The 19,418-nt window shown below is 45.8% G+C and overlaps 1 protein-coding gene across 2 annotated transcripts in view; it reads right to left on the reverse strand.

Moving 5' to 3' along the window:
* Window positions 1-2,976: 2,976 nt before the first annotated feature.
* Window positions 2,977-19,418, reverse strand: part of LOC144770577 (uncharacterized) — a 56,640-nt gene continuing 40,198 nt past the window's right edge. For both annotated transcript variants that reach the window (XM_078655224.1, XM_078655223.1), the window contains exons 3-4: window positions 12,392-12,502; window positions 2,977-12,156 (exon numbers count right to left, since the gene is read on the reverse strand). In XM_078655224.1, the coding sequence (XP_078511350.1) occupies window positions 11,982-12,156; window positions 12,392-12,502 (286 nt within the window). In that variant the 3' untranslated portion in view covers window positions 2,977-11,981. The remainder of the gene's footprint in view (window positions 12,157-12,391; window positions 12,503-19,418) is intronic.

Here is a 19,418-nt window from a genome sequence, read left to right on the forward strand (position 1 = left end):
CAAGAACTCTGGATCATGAATTCATTTTGAATTTAGAAAAAAAAATCTGTTTGGCACAATTAGCTGTTTTTCTCATCATACTTAAAATCCTCGAATGGTTTGAAAAAATGCGGCAATCTGATTGCTATCATGGATTGAAAGTTTTTCTAAGGCTATCGTGAATGTTGCTTGGCGTCATGGGAAATAAACATAGGGGGTAAGAGGGAGCAAGGAGGGGGGCATAACTCACACATAGGGGAAATCAGAGACATCACATAAGAATGTGAAATGTCTTTAATTTGTGAAAAAATAGGGCGAGATTAAAGTTTCCGGGGTCATGGAGAAAGCGTGTAGTGTGTAGTAATAGGCCACACACTGCCACAGATCCGGCTGCGCCTAGCCGTATGCCTTTCAAAGAGGATTCTGGGACCACAGAGCTGGGGCACAGTGCGGCCAAAGGCCACGCCTTTTTTTAATCAGACTTGCTGTACAAGCCTAAAGGATAGATTCGGTGGATTCTGGGGCGCGCGAGGATTGGGTAAAGAGAGAGGCTGTAGATTCTGGGTGCACATCATGACCAGGGCAAACTGGGAACACAAACCAGCCCTGGCCATTCACTTGGACCGGCCCTACGGGGGAGGGAGGAGGGGCTGCAAGTGTGAAGCACTGCTGCTGCTTTTGTTACAGTGGGCCGATATCGCAGCACTGCTGCAAAGCCGCCCCCCCAGTTACAGAAACTGCCCAGTGCCCGCTATGGCCAATCCAGCCCTGGTTATGGCCGAAGATGATGTGCGGCATCTAAAGCCTTCTGCATGCAGATGTGAGCAGGATGTTCTGGGCTACTCGAAAATGGTGCAGGGCAATACCAAAGTTCATCCTCTGCTGTGCACGACCCTTGCTTTAGGCTGGGGGAAGACTATAATTAAGAAACCTAAAAAATCACTGATAAAAACACGGTTAAAGGTAAATTATGGCTCTTTACTCAAAAGAGAAATAATGTGTAATACAAAAGTAATTTAGTTTAAGGGATGTTATGGTAAGGTACAAAACCTAAACACCTGTGTTATTCACTGCTTATTGTAAAAAACACAACCCTAAGCCCCCTTGGTGCACTGCTCATGAGCTTACATATGATGTCACATATAACACCAAAAAAAACTAGAATAACATCAATAAAGGTGCTTTGGGGCATAGGATCGAATGTTGGGGCCTCCCCAAAAGCCAGGCTCTGCACCAAGACCAGACTGAGCATGTCCTTCTGCTGGGCATAAGGTTGCAGATTAAAAGGATTGGTTACAATCAGGGCTGGCTCTAGGGCAGTGCGCCCAGTGCCACCGCACCGGTTACTGACTCCAGGGGGCGCCGCGTTTGTAATTTTATTTTGGTTTCAAAAGCACCTGCTGCCATGTTTCTTGCCTCCAGCATTTTACAGGCAACAATAAAATGTCAAGATAATCCCGTGATTATTGTTTTTACTGGAGAGAGATCAGAGTTTTGTCTATTTGAGGTTTTGACTGATCATAAATTAGCACAGAGGATTAATATGCCTGATACAAAGAACGTGTACCATGCAGATCACAAAGTGCATATAATTTAGATGGGTTTGTTGGTTACTGTTTACTGAGACAACCTTCTGTTGCTTGCAGTTTATAAATTAAAATCCTAATATAGAACAGCGAATGCACACTGCCAAGTATAGATTAGAGCACAGATTAATGTTGCATAAAGGGTTAATTTGGGTAGAAATCGATTCTTATTATTAAAGAGAACACTCAACTATGGTGTTTTGTTTTCAATTCTGAGTTTGTGTTTCTCCAGACGAAGTCCACACCAACTATACCGCCTACCAGTATGATGACATGTCATGCCTACATCTTGTTGTCCTCTGGCTTATGTAACATTTCTTATACGCTGATTTAGACACATATGATTGATTGTCTCCATATAATATGTGTGATGCAAAGTGCTCTGACATCCTACACTGGTATGAGTGGCGCTATATAACTAATTAAATGCATTTGAAAGAGAGTGGCTATGGAGCCTTGAGGGGCACTGTCGTAAGGTGGTGTTGAGGAAATCCATAGTGGAGCTGGTCACCACATACACCATGGTCAGGGGGGGCGCAAACAAACATTGTTGCACTGGGTGCCACCAGTGCTAAAGCCAGCCCATATCAGGATCAGTCAGAATTCTGCCTTGACCCAGACCTGGGATAGGGTATGGTCAGGTTGGAAACTCCATATTCCCACTGCTCGTTGCCAATTCTTACTTGTGGCTTCCCACTTCATCCAGCTGGTCTTACTATATTCCCACCAGTGAAGCCTCCTGCACTGGTCCCCGCCTACCCAGAACCAGTGCAAGCATGTACTCAAGGCCAGTATTTCTCTCACTCTCCTCTCTGTCCATCCCTGGGTTGCAACATCGTGTTCACGTTGCCCATTTGTGTAGGGGTTCAGCAACAGTGTGGATTTCAGCAGGAACTTGACAGACACTGAACCCAAAGGGGGATGGAGCACTCAGGTTGGGTGTGAAGGGCCAGCCATGCTCCTCCTCTACACTGGGCATGTGCTTTAGTAACTGAAAGTCATTCATCTTTCTGGGTGGTGGTGTTCAGCCCAAGGGCGAGCCCCGCTCTATGCGAGTTACCATTGACGTGAGCCCTGAAGTCAGCACTCTTCCACACTCGGTTTGAGGTCAAGTCCAGTACATTGAGGGAGTTACGGTTTCCTTGCTCACAATGAGTAGCAAAATACACACACACAACCTAATCTACTATTTAAAATGTAAAATCTAATAAATATTTAAAACGCCTGTACACCCTCTGTTTCTCCATTCCATGGATCGTCACTTCCACCAATTTACATTTAAAGTCAAAAGATTCAAAGGTTCAGAATGATTTGCTCTGATTCTTGTGCATGCAAGCTTGTATGAAGACTGTCTTTTTGAGGAGCCAAAATTCCAAGACAAGAATACCAACAGATTCTGACAGAGCTGAAGAATTGTTTAATTGCTTTAATGACAAGATAGTGTGGTTATTCCATACCGCTCTCGATCTCCGGCATATTCCACGCAATACATCCTAAATAATCTCTGATCCACATAAACCATTCAACGTCGTCAGACTGACAACTTAAACCTTACACAAAAGAACAATAATAATGATAAATAGATATGTACATTACATAAATAAGCATCTATATATATATTTTTAATAGCACATCATATATATATAGATTAATAGTCTTCATATATCCTATACATACAAACTTTATCTTACCATGGCATGGGCCTATGGGTAATTGGTAAGGGGGAACTCACCCAGTGGTTCATAGGTTCAGGGATTCTGGTAGGAGTGAAGTAGAAGGACCCTTGGGTTTTGGAGACTCGCCTATAAAGTTTGGGGCTTACACTGGCCTTGAATGTTGGCTGGGGTTGAAGATGGAAGAAATCCTTTAATAGGAAGAACATCCTTGGCCTGTTTTTGAAGAGTGGCCAATTTTGAAAATTGACTAAAGTGGGGAGAGAATAGGTAATATTGCAAACTTATAAGACAACTGTGGTATTTTGGGGCTTACAGTCTCAAGGGCTAGATAAGAGAGGGGAAGATAGAAGGATAAACGTAATGTGGTGGATCTTAGGGGTACTCTATTCACTGACCTTTGGAATAGATAGATGGTGAGTTGTTAAGCCGAGTGCACTGAAGCTTTTAAAGTGTTCATTGCTAGGGTTATTTCAGGGTTCAGTGGGGTATAGGAATGTTAGAGAGCAGCCACTGTTTCCACTTTCAAAGTTCTCAGGATGGACAAAGGCCAGGGATAGATTCAGTTCAGCTTCTCCAAAAGACTCTCCAGGATTAGGCAGCCATATTGTTTTTTGGGGAAAGGAAGAAGGTCTGTGACTACCCAACCACTGCTATAGCATGAGGCATATGACTGGTCTAGGAACAACCGTAGCAGCCCAGTAGATAGCCTGGTTTAACTCTCTTGAAAAGTGTGGCAGAAAATTAGCAAAGAAAGTAATCCCTACAAAGCGAGACACTGGGTATCCCAATGCAAAGGTGTGCTTAGACGGGAGAGGATGAGTATTTTAGGGGTCGCTATCTTTAAGGTCATCAAGCTCTTTAGTAATGGAACATGTGCCACTTCAATCCTTCAAGGAAGTGCTTCTGACATAACAAGTGCAAAACAACTCAGTCTTTTTGGTCTGCCTGCTGCTGAGCAGCCTGTGTTGCTCAGTGTGCTGGCGCTTCATGTTTTCGCTCCATCCTCTTTCATTATTGAAGGCTGAAGGAGGGACATAGATTTGATTTCGCTGGCTGAACACCGATTCCTTGCTCCCACTGTACTACTCCCTAGGTAACAGCAGAGATAACACTGTACAATAAAACATGTTAAAACCATTACTTCTTCTAAAGACAGCTGCTGTTGATGTTTGAGCTCCCAGAAGCCATGGCACTGCCTGTTCATCATCACCTCCTGGGAGAGGATAAAGGCTAGAGTTATCTCTACGACAACACTGGCGACTTCCTCTTGAAGACACCACCGATGGATGGTTGCTCTCTCTGGAAGGCCATAGTTATACTATATAGTTTCACTTTCTGTTTTCAGCACAGTGAATGTTTTTGCTGCCAACAGTTTTACGTCCAAGCTCAAGACGTCCCACAGTGACCTGGGCTCAGCGCCCATTAGCGAGTGGCCCCCGAGTTCATTGGGGAGGCCTCGCCACCAAAGGCCACATCTGAGCTTGAGTCCCGGGCTTTAAGAGGCCGCCCTTTAAATGGTTTGGCCTTCCCTAGCAGTGCTGCCTGGGGCCTTGTGCTTGATAAATGTCAGAATTGCAGTGCTAGGTAAGGTTGTAAGGTCGCAGGAGCCAGAAGCCCAGCAGGGTGCTCGGTCCAGTAGCGGCTCCTCTGCTAAGGCGGAAGAGCATCGCCCCACTGCTTAAATGATGCTAACTTGGTTATTATCATTTTATTTGCTCCTGGTGCTGCAGCTTTCGCAGGCGTGTAATTAGCGATAAAGGTATTACATTTAAAGAAACATATGTAGAAGCTTTTTGTAAAGCACTTTTCACCAAAAAACAAAGATGAAGTTTGTTCATTTTTGGGTTTAGTAGAGTTCTACTAAAAATATGTGAACAAGTTCTCAGAAAAAACACATGAGATGTGTATGCTGCTGAAGAATAAAATCAAGTGTGAGTGGTCTTCTCAATGGCAGAAGTATTTTATGGAAATAAAACAAACCATTGGCAGTGCACCAACGTTGCAAGGATTCGATTCTAATGCAGACACTTTTGTTACTACAGACACAAGTGGCAAAGGTTTAGGGAGTGTACTTACTCAAAAAATTAGGAATGGGTTTAAAGTAGGTATTGGTTTTTCGTCCTGATCATTGACACCCTCGGAAGAACAGTATTCTGTGACAGAAAGAGATACGTTAGCTTGAGTATGAGCATTGGAACATTTTTGTAAATGATTGTGGGGCAGAAAATTCATTGTCTGTTCTGTTCATAAACCTTCGACAACATTGTTGACAACGAGTGACTTATCCAGAACTTCAGCACGTATTGGTAGGCTTTCCATGAGGTTACAAGACTTTTTATGAAGTACATATTGTTCCGGGAAGGAAAAATATGATGGCAGATTTGTTGAGCATGTTATCCTTACCTCTTAGAACTAGCGACTTTAGGTGGTTGCCGAGAGTCAGGGAAAGCGAATTTTGCACATTTGTTTTAAACTTGTATAAAGCTATTTTAAAATTACATTTGCATTACGAATTTCATGTTTGAAACGAAGGAAGACTGAAACCTCGTTTTTTACTTAGCGCTATTTTAAAATTACATATTTTAAAATTACATTTGCATCACGAATTTCATGTTTGAAACGAAGGAAGACTGAAACCTCGTTTTTTACTTAGCACATATCCTGAACCTTGGCGCACTCCCCACGAGGTCTACACGATCCTAGGTAGCCGATTTGGGGCTCCAGGACCGTCGAAGTAGACACACGTGCTCCTGGTGCATAGGCACCATTTGGGTGAGGAACGCTCGGCGCTCTAGCGTTGCGGGCGATTTGGGCCGGGCACTACATATAGGACAGACCGAGCACCCACTCGGTGATAGAACTAGCGACTTGAGGTGGTTGCCGAGAGTCAGGGAAAGCGAATTTTGCACATTTGTTTTAAACTTGTATAAAGCCATTTTAAAATTACATTTGCATTACGAATTTCATGTTTGAAACGAAGGAAGACTGAAACCTCGTTTTTTACTTAGCGCTATTTTAAAATTACATATTTTAAAATTACATTTGCATCCCGAATTTCATGTTTGAAACGAAGGAAGACTGAAACCTCGTTTTTTAGTTAGCACATATCCTGAACCTTGGCGCACTCCCCAGGAGGTCTACACGATCCTAGGAAGCCGATTTGGGGCTCCAGGACCGTCGAAGTAGACACTCGAGCTCCTGGTGCATAGGCGCCATTTTGGGTGGGGAACGCTCGGCGCTCTAGTGTTGCGGGCGATTTGGGCCGGGCACTATAAAATGTCCCCCCTAAAGCGGACGCGCAGCGGGCACGCCGATGGCGCGCCAGAGGTGCGCCAGAGGTAAGCCCGTCTGCGCCCGTCCGCGCCAGGCTGTGCCTGGGGTCTGGTACTCTGATCTCTGACCCACATAATACTAATACGTATTCCAGGGAGTCCCTACTCCAAATGAACCAACTCTTAACGCCCCAATGTACCCATTCCATTACATTAACAGGTCCAGAATATCATTGTTCACACTGCTCATATAACCTCACAGTCCCCAAGCCCGGTCCTCCTGACAAGAAGGTCCTTAACATGGCCCTATTAAACTGCCGCTCCTTGCCCGGACACGCCCACGAAGTGTACATGCTCTTAGAAGATCGAAAAATGGAGATACTATTTCTTACAGAAACCTGGCTAGCATCGGACTCTGTGTCGGATGTAGTCCAGGCATTGCCCCCGGGCTATCTGATAAAGAATTTGGACCGAGCCAAAGGAAGAGGAGGAGGAATTGCGATAATCCACAGGGATAATCTTAGCTGCCGGTTGCATGGCAGTCCCCTCCTCGACTGTGAAAACGTGCAATTCTCAATCCAAATCTCCCCCTGTAAATCCCTTTCGGGGATTCTCATTTATCGCCCCCCGGGAACAATGGGACAATTTTGTAGCTCTCTAGTGGAAACCTCAATAACCTTGGCAGGAACACTCTCTAACTTCATGATATTAGGAGACTTAAACATACATTTTAAGAAGAGTGGAGACACCCTAGCTTCTGAACTTCTACTGGACTTAGTGGCGCACCAGCTATTCCTAAGGAGTGATCTCCCCACACACGAACAGGGACCCTTGCTTGACCCACTTTTCTCTAACATTGTGGACCTGATAGTGGCACCCCCCGTCCCGATACCATGGTCTGACCATCGGCTTATTCCGTTCAGTTGGTTGATCCCTACGATCCCCCCTCCTAGACGGATAAGCGGGAAGCCAACACGCCCTTGGGCCAAACTTGAGTCAGAAAAATGGGAGCAGAATCTAGAGGATATGATGCCTACCATGAAAACGGATCCCACAGAGGCTGACACTTTGTTCTCCTCATGGATAGAATCCTCCCTGAATACAACTCTACCAAAAAAAACCTCTCTAAAACCAGGGAAAAAAACACCTTACCCTGGTTTACTAAAGAAGTCCGTGAATACAAAACACTCTGTAAAAAGGCGGAAAGATCCTGGAGGAAGGACTACGACCCTGTTAGTAAGACGATGTACAAACTGGCAATCTCAAACTACAAAAAAGCCCTGAAAGTGGCAAAAGTAGTCTTCTTTGAGGAAAAAATAAACACAGCTGCCGACTCCGCTAGAGAAACATACCAAATAGTAAGGTCACTCCTCAAAACCCCCGAGCCTCTCCACCTTGTGGACCCCTCGGATCACCGCTGCAATGAGCTAGCAAAATTCTTTAATCAGAAGATCCAAAACATCGTGAAACAGCTTCCACCTTGCACCCCTAGCGATTCTTCTGACACTGCTCTACCGGATACGCAGGCCCTGGGGAAAGGACTGGAGATGTTTGTCCCTTTCACGGAGGATACGTTGGCACCCATCTTCCAGTCAATAAAGAGCGGCTCCCCGCAGGACCCGGCCCCGATGAAGGCCCTAAAATTGGTGGCCCCCACTATCCTTGCGCCTCTGATGAAGGTGATTAATTCATCCTTGGCACAGGGTATTGTTCCACCAAATTGGAAGAAGGCGGTGGTGAAGGCCTTATTGAAGAAACCGAACCTCGATCCTATGGACTTCAATAATTATAGACCAATTTCTCTTCTCCCAAGCACCAGCAAGGTGACAGAAAAATTCATCAATGGTCAGTTGTCCAACTACCTCGAATCGAAGGGACTACTAAAACCTTCTCAAACAGGTTTCAGGCCGGGCCAGGGTACTGAGACGGCTATGGTCGCGGTTGTTGAAGAGGCCAGGAAGATCATTGATGCAGGAGGATCAGTGGCAGAGGTCCTCCTTGACCTGAGCGCGGCCTTCGACACCGTGAACCATAGTACGCTGGTCCAACGGCTTAATGATGTGGGAATCTCTGGATCGGCACTTGCATGGCTGAAATCCTTTCTGCACAGCCGATCATATCAGGTGGCGGAAGGCAATTACATTTCTGAGGTTACCCCAATACGTTTCGGAGTGCCGCAGGGCTCATCATTGAGCCCTACGCTATTCAACGTATACATGTCCCCACTGGAGAAAATTGTAACCCCTTATGGGATTAAATTACTGACATACGCTGATGACACTCAGCTCGTTGTGTCTCTCAGCCAACAGAATAATGTGGTCACTGATCTGTACTCGTGTCTGGGTCAGATAACCAGCTGGATGAATCAATCCTAGTTAAAACTTAATGGGGAAAAAACTGAAATAATGGTCATGGGTAATCAGTCCCTTTTCCATCCAGAGACTTTGTGGCCCCCATGCATGGGTCCCCCTCCAACTCCAAAGTCAGACATTAAAAGCCTAGGGATATGGCTGGATCAAGGGCTCACACTTGAAACTCAAGTAAGGAAGACGGCAGGAGTCTGCTTTGGACTTCTCCGTACCTCCCGAAAAATCCTTCCCCTGCTTCCGGTTCAGTCCAGGAAGCTTCTAGTTCAGGGATTAATATTGGCAAGACTTGACTATGGAAATGCCCTTTACTTGGGTGTGCCCAAGAAAGTGACGACTAGACTACAAGTGGTGCAGAACGCAGCTGCCCGGATTCTAACGGGCACCAACAACCGATGCTCTGCTAAACCGGCTCTTCGGGCTCTCCATTGGCTGCCAATATGTGAAAGAGTGCAGTTTAAGGCCCTTTGTTTGACCCACAAAATCCTGAATGGCAAAGCCCCACCCATCCTCAAAGATCTCATCGTCCCCTACATCACCAATAGGACACTTCGTTCCACGAATGCACACCTGACTCTGATACCCAAGATCAAGAGGGCGAGATCAGGGGGACGTTTGTTTTCATACAACGCCTCCAAATTATGGAACTCGCTCCCTCCACAGATGCGGGCACAATCCAATCTTACTGCTTTTCGTAAAGAGCTTAAGACCTGGCTGTTCCCATAAGACTCTCACCACCAGTCGTTTATATCTATCTCTAGCGCTGGGACGCTCACGGGCAGCCACGCGCTCTATAATTTTTTTAATAAATTTTTTAAATAAATTAGGGAAGTGGATAACAGCCCTTGCAATGATGTGTGTGTGGCATGGGTTTTCAATAATGGAGAATCCAAAAGTTTGAAAGAAGATGAATGGATAGCGGCGTTCAGGGAGGTTGGTGTATTAAATTTGGTCAGGAGTAAAATTGTAAATAGTTGGGAAGATTGTATGAAGATAGACCTTGGTGAAATGAAAGCTTTTTGGGAGATGATAGATAGATTAGGATTGGAAGGCATGTTTGAGGTAAGGGCTCACAAAATTGTACCTCCATGCAATATTAGAAACAGGATCATATTATTGTGGCATGAGGAACATGAGGGTATTATACGGACCAAATGTAACATTAAAGATTTGTATCGGTGGCCTAAAGTTGATGCTGAAATAGTGAGATTTGCTTTGTCATGCATAGATTGTGATGGAGCTGACAAGCCACTTAAGACAGTCAACCCTCTTTTGAGTTCATTGAGGTGTCCCAATTTGCCCTGGGAGGAAGTTGCTCTGGATATCATGGTCCAGTAGTATAGAGTGATGGGTCTAGCAAATATATTTTGGTATTAGTGGATTTATTCTCTAAATTGCTTAAATCAGAAGTGGTTGACACTAGATCATTCTTGAATGACATATTTTTGAGGGAAGGTTTTCCTTATCGTACTTACAGACAATAGTTTAAATCGGAGGAAATTAAGATGTTCATGGAAATTGCTGGTTTTGCACAGAAAATCACTGCACTATGTCATCCAGGGGGAATGCTGTTGTGGAAAGGGCTTACAGAAACATAAAATGGGAAATTTCAGTTAGCTTGTCAAAGAAGAAAGAATTGGGAGAATACATTGAAGAAAATGGTATGGACACAGAGTAACAGTTCATGATTCAGTTGGATAAATGCTATTTAGCATTGAGAGGACGTAATCCCCATTCTAAAGCTAATCCGGGGTGGATGAGAAGAGGTAACAAAGTGCCATGGAGTACTGAGAAAGTTAGAAAGTGGGTAATGTGTACCCGAAGGTGGGTCAATGGGTACGAGTGAAATCTGCTAGGAAGGTGCCTAAAAGGCAAAGCAAATTTAACCAACCTGTTAGGGTTGTGGAAGTAATGAAAAACACAGTGTAGTTGGAGGATGGCCGTATTTGTCACATGAGTAGGTTGGCTAGGGTTAGAGAAAGTGACCATGGTGTGTTTGAATTGAACCTAGATGTAAAAATACTTTGTTGTAATATGTACTGGTGGATTGATAGTTTTGCTGATGCTGAAGAGATTGTTTTGAATCAAGAATTGCAAGAAGAAGGGGATGTGGTTGTGAGCAGGAATAAGAGGAGGCAGAAAGTATCAAGAGACTATGGAGATGGAAAAATAGACTCTGGGGATGGAACAGAGGTGAATAGTGAAGTCATGAATGGTGGTGAAGTTGTGAATGGTGGTAATCAGAGTGATTGTTCAGTAGGTGGAAAGACCAGTGCTTTTGGCAGAAGTATAAAGAAACCAAAGAAGTTAGACGATTTCGTCTGTAGAGTATAAAATGTTATTGTTAGCTTATTGTTAAAAAAAATGCCTTATCTGGTTGTAAGAATTTGTAAATGTATCCATTAGGTGTATATAGTTGTATGTGTTTATTATTATTTTTCAATTGTGTAAAGAAAAGGTTTTTATCTTAGTTTGTGCTGGTAGAATGTGAGGTTAGAATTAGAATGTTGTTTCCCTTCCATGTACTGAAGAGGGGGATTAGAATGTTTTGTATTCACATGGTGCTGCGCTCTCCGTTTGCTAGGACAGGGTCAAGAAGCTGTATGAGATAGCTCAATAAAATACCTTCCAAGTATAAGTGGTGTTCGAGAGGATTACTACAGGCTGCTCTGCTCAGAGAGCAGGGCAGGGGAGCAGTGGTGAGTACACTGTAAGTGCGCATGACTGTTTGGCCAGCCGTCTCGGGCAGGCCAAACCATGAGCACTTTGCATGTTCTCCGTCCAGGCTGCATTACAGCCTGGATGGAGAACATACCCATGCTCCCCATGCCTGTCTGAGTGCCGAAACACGGCACTCAGACCAACCACAATGCTGCATTGCAGAGTTGTGATTGGCATAGGGGAGCCTGGATGTGCTTCCTGTTCTGGTGGTGCAGCGGGACGAGAAGGAGAGACGGAGGAGAGACGACGCGGTATATTTTTTAAAAGTTTTTTTTTAGATCCCATTACCCCCTCATGCCCTCTGCCCACCAACCCCGATTTGTGCTGGTCGCCCCTGGCTGGGTCCAGACTAAGGGCCACCTGGCGGGCAAGTAGGAAGTGTCAGCGCCGACCATAGCCGTTCGGGTCCCCTGGGCTTGTATTGGAGTTTTCCTTGCCGGGGTATGGGACTAGGTCTTTAAGCTTATTGGCAAGGTGATGCGTCCGGCAGGTGCCCAGCGGGCAGCCACGCCTGGGAACTGAGACACGGCGATTTTCTCTCTGGTGAGTCATGGCCCTGTAAGAGGAAAACATTCACAAGATTTAGAACACGCCCTGGGGATTAAATGCGAGTCATGCAGCAGCGCCATGTTTGTACACCTCAGCAGGGCCAGTGTGCTCACGCTCGCCCGAGAGAGACGAAGAGGGAGAAGCAACAAAAGAAAAGGAGGGGGATAAACACAGATGGGATGAACGGGGTGAAAGCAGGAGAGAGATGGAGGACAAACAGCGAGTGAGAGACGCATCCTTACCCGTGGTGAGAGCTGAGGATACCGCCTGGCTCACCCTCTGACTTCCGTGTCTGTAGAGCATTCAGACTTTTCAGGAAGGACGCCACTGGGGGTGGATGGCGCCTGGAAGGTCTGCAGAGGATACAGTGAGGGAAATGAACATCAGTACCAGAATACTGCTATAATTTGTTCACCGAATAGCTTAAATGTATAAGAAGTGAGGGCCAAATACTTCTATTGCTGTTTTACTGGAGGCTAAGTACGTTTTCTGCACTGATAAAATCAAACGCATGAAACATCTCAGTTAGAATGAATTTGTAAGTAGATTCTTCAAGTTTGTTGTAGAGCATTAAGTAAGGCGACAGGCTAAACAACCGAAAACCAGCAACTGTCAACCCTCTTCCCAACATTCCTATTCCACCTTAGCAATGGTTGCACAAGTGGATCATGCGCCAACAGTTCTAAACACAGAACCCAACACATATTTCCCTTTATAATAAAACTAAAACAACAAAACTACAAACCAATAATATACAAAATGATAATAAAATCATGCATATCATACATACTGTAACATACAGGGATCAAGGAGAAAAAAAATAATAACATTTTAGTGAAGAGTAAAAACATATTGTGTGAAAGTGGCTCTATAGATACAGGACTAGAAGGAAGTACAGTGTGTATAGAGTCCACCAACCCCAGAGGTGTAACAGAGGTTGAAGTCAGAACTGACCTTACTCAAGCAAAAGAAGTAAACCTCAGTTTGGACCTATATTTCTTTTTACATAGACTAAATCCAAACTATTTAAGAAAAAGATGCCAGAAAGAAACAAATTTTTAGATTATTTTTCAAACATGTGAGTTTATTTAAATATTTTTATCGTTTTTTCTAAGAGTTTTTTAAGATACATTTGTACAATTATACATAGCATTGTCCATGTTTCAAGGAATGCCCTCTATTGGCAGTGAGTAACAGTTAGTCCTGCTAGTCTAACATACAACCTTTCATACTTCCTTTCATACTCATCTTACTAATTTTTTTTTTTTTAAAAAGGGAGGAAAACATGCTAGACAATATAAACACAACAACAAAATTTTCACAAAACATCAATCTAGTGCAAGCGGCGACTTAGACGTGTACTTATTGGGATACTTGTAGTGATGTAGATGGTAACATTCAGCTAGTTAAGATGGAGATAACCAGTTCGTATCCAAGACTGTGGATGTTAGGCCGACGTACGTTTCGGTGAGTGTCACCTTCCTCAGGGCCAGAGACAAATATATATACAAACAAAATGGTGGATACTATTAAAAATTTTCGAGGGCATGAAACAATGTTCTATAATGCGGACAGTCTGGGCGTAATTTTATTAAAAATGACCGGTGTTTGTAGCTTTTACTGGATCGCAAGCTTGGGGTACAGTACTGGTGCTCTTTGTTTTTCAAGTACGTGGAGCCATCGAGAGGAAAGATGGTCGGGGGTCTATGTCTGTCAAAAATAGGTTTCTGTGTGGATCTAATCTGCTGTGGTGTTCCGTGTCTATGATGCACGGAAGGAGCAGTAGGTTTCTGGAGTATGTTCGTAGCATAGTTATGCTACGAACATACTCCAGAAACCCCGGTCGCGGTAACAGCACATTAAATACAAGCTCCAAGCACGTCTCCGAACAAACACCGGCACTTGCCAAAGTCCTTGGACTGCCGTCTATAATCTTGCAAATGTAACAAACAAGCAAATAGACAGAGGCTTGATGTACTGCTCCTTCCGTTTTCCTCCCTTTTTAAAAAAAAAATTTGTAAGATGAGTATGAAAGGAAGTATGAAAGGTTGTATGTTAGACTAGCAGGACTAACTGTTACTCACTGCCAATAGAGGGCATTCCTTGAAACATGGACAATGCTATGTATAATTGTACAAATGTATCTTAAAAAACTCTTAGAAAAAACGATAAAAATATTTAAATAAACTCACATGTTTGAAAAATAATCTAAAAATGTGTTTCTTTCTGGCATCTTTTTCTTAAATAGTTTGGATTTAGTCTATGTAAAAAGAAATATAGGTCCAAACTGAGGTTTACTTCTTTTGCTTGGTTTGTTGTCTCCCCCCTCTGGACCTAAAAATATCTGGGAGAACTCTTTCTCTGTAGAACTGACCTTACTCTCCAAAGTGGTAGCTTGGTCGAGCAGTAAGGCAGTACCAGAGGACAGTATAAAGCATTTGTTGTACACACTCAGTCAGCAAAAGGTTTCACACACTCAAAAACTGAACTCCAGGCCAATTGTTGTTATATCCTCAGCTATTGTTGTTTTATTTTTAGAACCAACAGTTATAACAAGCATTTACAGTGCAATAGGTCTCGCAGCATTAACGTTTGAGTTACTGGCATTGTAAATGACAATGCTTTGAATTATTTTTTTTTTTTTATTTGCAATTGGTATGTAAACGTTGTTTGTGAATGGTTAGCTGATGTGGTGGTGTCCCCGAGTGATGTGGTGGTGTCCCCGAGTGATGTTGTGGTGTCCCCGAGTGATGTGGTGGTGTCTGAGTGATGTGGTGGTGTTCCTGAGTGATGTGATGGTGTTCCTGAGTGATGTGGTGGTGTCCCTGAGTGACGTGGTGGTACCCCTGAGTGGTGTCTCTGAGTGATGTGGTGGTGTCCCTGAGTGATGCGGTGGTGTTTCTGAGTGTTGTGGTGTGTGAGGGTGAGGGTGTGAGGGTAAGATGGTTGTGAGGGTGAGGAGTGTGAGGCTGTAAGGGCGAGTGAGGGTGTATGAGGGTGAGTGAGCTGCAGACTCAAAGGCTTTTCTTTTTATTCTTTAAGCATGCTGCACAGCATCTGGGGTCCCAGAGGCGAGACCTATTGGCTTTGCCAATGAGGGTTGTCATCATGCTTTTGCTGCAGCTCTAAGTAAAACTACAGAGTTAATACCCAGGTATTAACGAGAAGGTAGTAATGTGGGGCGGTCAAAGCATGTATTCCTTTCACAAGCAATGACTTCCAAGGCAGGGCCACGATTGGGCCAACAGGAGATCTCTGCAAAGGCACAGGTTTTCAGTGCATGATCACCGGCGTTAACAAAACAAAGAAAACAAATCCCCCAGCAGATGTGGGCTGCCCGGAATAAAGAGCATGTATAGGCATTTCAGTGCCTCCGTCTGATTTTACGAGCCAATTGCGAATTTTCTGTCTTTTTTTGGCACTAGTAATTAGAGTGTGGAACAGACGGCATAGCTGAAAGTGATGTGGCCACAAAAATTACCTACATTGGCAAATTGAGGGGGACGCTTGCTGGGGAGAGGGTTTTGCCCCATGGAAATGCGCTGATTGGGGGGAAACATGCATTGTGACAGGGGCACCGACGCTGTGTAAAGGAAGCATCTGCCGAGCAAGAACAGCGTCAGCGACTTCATGGTGCCAACCTCACTGCAGTGGAAAAGTGGCGGTGGCGGACACTGTCAGAAAAACAAGAAAGTAAGCGGGAGTGCGGTATTTCGCGAAACAATCATTTAACACTCTACCTTTCTAACAAGCCTTGGGTGGGGTGTGTGCATATACTGTTCAGCTTCGTACTCCGCCCTCCTTTTTGTACGAGTGAAAGTTACAAACAGCATCCGCAGAGGGATTTGTGTTTCTCCCCTTCCACCACCTACATTTATTTTATCATGCCAACTTAGCGCGAGCCTTCCCCTGGTGTCTGTATCAAAGCAGTGGAAATTTCCACAGTGCTGATAACTTGCGGCGGCGGGCGGGAGGGCCGCACTGGATGAGGAAGCGGAGATGCCACCGCATATCTGGACTGGTGCTCGCTTCTGAAAAAGTGTACCACTGTTTCATACCTGCAAACACAGAACCAGTGGAAATTCAATAATTGGGCACCCTCACATAAAGCTACCGCGTGTCACCTTTTCATACCTGCAAACACACGGACCCAGCAGAATCAGCACCTTCGCATAAAGCTAACATGTGTCACCTTTTATTACCAGCAAACACACAGAATTCGTTAATTCTACACCCTCACATAAAGCTTGCACACTGAGGGGAAGCAAAAGACGTGGATGCGATGCTTAGAAACACCAGTAACGGAAGGCTCATTTAAACGACGTTTACATTTTACAGTAAATGGGTACAAAAAGAAACAAGGAGATCCGAGAACCTTCCTCCACAAAATATATTAACAGCGTGCATCTCCCTTCCCTGCGCGACAAGCAGGACGGATAACTATTGGGGCCAGGAACGTTATCTGCACATTGCACATCAGAAGCCATAAATAACACTGCTGCAGACTACCCCTGCATTCCAAACCCAGTCACGGGTTGGACCTCTTCCCGAGGCGCGCAACACGATCCGATTCTTTCAGCATTGCTGAAAACAGCAGAAGTTCACATGCTTAACGTTATCCTATGGAAAAGTGCTGCGTGTGGCCGGCTCTTGTCTCCACTTCCCTCTCGTTGTCGGCTGAGCCGACAGCTATAGTTCTCTGGCGAGAACGCAGGTTACTAGTAAACCCGCTAGGGATTACTTTTGCGGTTCAGTACTGGGCTGAAAGGTACAGAACTGGCTTCTCTCCTGATCACAGGTGAGTATTTTCGAATTCGGACTTTGGCTGATTTTATAGGAATATTTTCAGTTTTCAAAACTTCACACTTAGAAAATTTTCAAATCAAGATGGGTCAATGTTATCCCATGGCAGGTAAGTGACTTACCGGTTTCCAGGTGAGTACTTTGTTGGTGAAGTTAGGGTTCTGGGCTTAGACTCAGGGGTCCCCCAGGGTCAGGTGAGTACAGTTAGTTCAGTCCCAGCGGTGCAGGGGAGGCCAGGTGCAGAGGTAGGTAGGCCCAATGTTATCCAATGAGGGAAGGGGGGCCTTCGGTTGGTGGCGGCTGGCTAGCAGGCCACGCGGCTCTGGGAGCTGGGCTCCTGGTCACTTGCTCAGGGCAAGGGGGAAAGTAAGATAGGACAGAGAGGTCACAGCCAGCGGCATTCGGGTGGCTCGGTGCAGGGTGCTTTTGAGCAGTCGGGCGCTCAATCTTATCCAATGAGGACATTGAAAAAGGAACAAAGACTGCAGGCTCGGGGACGGTGACTCTCCAGGGGCGACCAGCACTTCGAGAGGTAAGTTGGGATCTTGGAGCACAGGTAAGTATCCCCAAAGGGAGGCACAGGGGGCCGCGGGGCGCCGGGTGCAGGGGTGTCTTTGGGGGTCGGAAAAGCTTAACCTCGGCTAGTCGCGGTTGGGGTGGCCCCTGGTTGTGAGCCTGCAGGCGTCGGCTGGTTCGTCAAGGAGGGTCTTTGGGCACTGGACTTTGGGTCCCAGTCGCCGGGGGGACGTCCTTGTGGTCTTGGTTCGGGTTGGACCGGCCCTGGCTCGACTGGTGCAGAGTGGGCTGGTCCGGAGCTTCCTAGTGGGCACCAGGTGGGTTGTTGCAGCAGAGCCTCTGCTGATGGGAGTCCCAATCTTCGAGAGGGTCAAGGCAGGCAGGTCCTCTGGGTGTCCCAAGGATGCTGTCCGCAGAGGTCACCGGGATTAGGCAGGAGCAGGTTCCAGGATCAACAGGCCGGTAGGGCTGGGGCCAAGTCAGTTGTTGTTGTCCTGTTGTTAGCAGCTGTGCGGCGGGTCTTCTTCTTCTTGATCTTCTTTTGATATCGGGATCACAGGAAGGAAGGTTCAGGGAGCTCCTAAATACTAAATTTAGGGGCGTTACACCCCCTAGCCTGCTTCTCTCCTGTGGGAGGGGGGCAGGAGCCTAGCTGGGATTGGGCAGGACTCCCCATCTACAAGATGGCCGGAGCCCGGGGTCGTGCTTCACCTCGCCTCCTCCTCCTGAGGGGTGGAGTTGGCACAGGTTGGCACCCCCCCTTCCTGACGTAGTTTTTCCTGCCAGTCTTCCCGCCAGAGTGGGGTAGAACTGGTGGGGGGCTGGTTGCTGGGTACAGCAAATGGTCTGGAGAAGCTCTCAGAGGCGGTATGCCTTTGAAGCTTCCCCCTGTCCATTCTGGGGGAGGAGACATAGCACTTCCCCCAGGATGTCCATTGTTGCAGGCCCAGGAGAGTGGGGGCTCTCCTACCCAGGGCTCCAGCAACATGTCTGCTGTGTGGCAGCCTCTGCAGCCACTCAGCCCAGACGTTGATTGTAGGTTCGGGTTTTGGAGGGCATCTCTAAGATGCCCTCTCGGTCATGTTACATTAAATCCCACACTGGCATCAGTGCAGGTTTCATGTGCTGAGAAGTTTGGTACCAAACTTGTCAGTCTTCAGTGTAGCCATTATAGTGCTGTGGAGTTCGTAATGACAACCTCCCAGCACCATATACTCTTAAATGGCATCACTGCACTTACAGTGCCCAGGAATGGCCCTGGGTACTGTAGAGGCACAGGGCTCATGCACCGGTGCCCTCACCTCTGGCATAGGGCACCCAGCTAGAGGGGTGACTGAAGTATGTCAGGGCAGTGGGCTCTGTGTGCATGGCACACAGGGATGTGTGCCATGTCGACTCTTGTTTTAGTTCTGTACTTAGGCACTCAGCCTGCAAAGGCAGTGTGTGGGTGCCAAGGTACAGGGCCCCTGAGGGTGGCACAACCAGTACTGCAGCCCTCAGGGGTCTTCTCTGGTCACCATGCCCTGAGTACCTAGGGTACCATTTACTAGGGGCTGACAGGTGGCCAGAGGTGCCAATTGGGGTTTAGTTTCAACACAGTTTTAGGGAAGGAACACAGGCCCTGGGTACCTGGTTGGCAGGAACCCAGGGAACACTCAGTCAAAGCACATCAGCAGTTCAGAAAAAAGTGGGGGCATACCAATGCAAGAAAGATGGCACTTTCTCACACATATATAAACATACAATGGCTTAAAATGGGAACTGTCCAATCAATATAGAGAACAATCGCACTCCTGGTATAAATAGTGAAAAACAAGGTGTTAAGGTGAGTAGGTGCAATTTGGTAATCCCTTCTGAGTACGAGGAAATCAAATATGCTCGATAGCGCTATCCCGAAGCAGTGGAAAACGTCACCAAATGCACTCTGAAAATTATTTCAATTATATTAAT

Source organism: Lissotriton helveticus, chromosome 7 (genome assembly GCF_964261635.1).
Source record: "Lissotriton helveticus chromosome 7, aLisHel1.1, whole genome shotgun sequence".
Taxonomy (NCBI): Eukaryota; Metazoa; Chordata; class Amphibia; order Caudata; family Salamandridae; genus Lissotriton; species Lissotriton helveticus.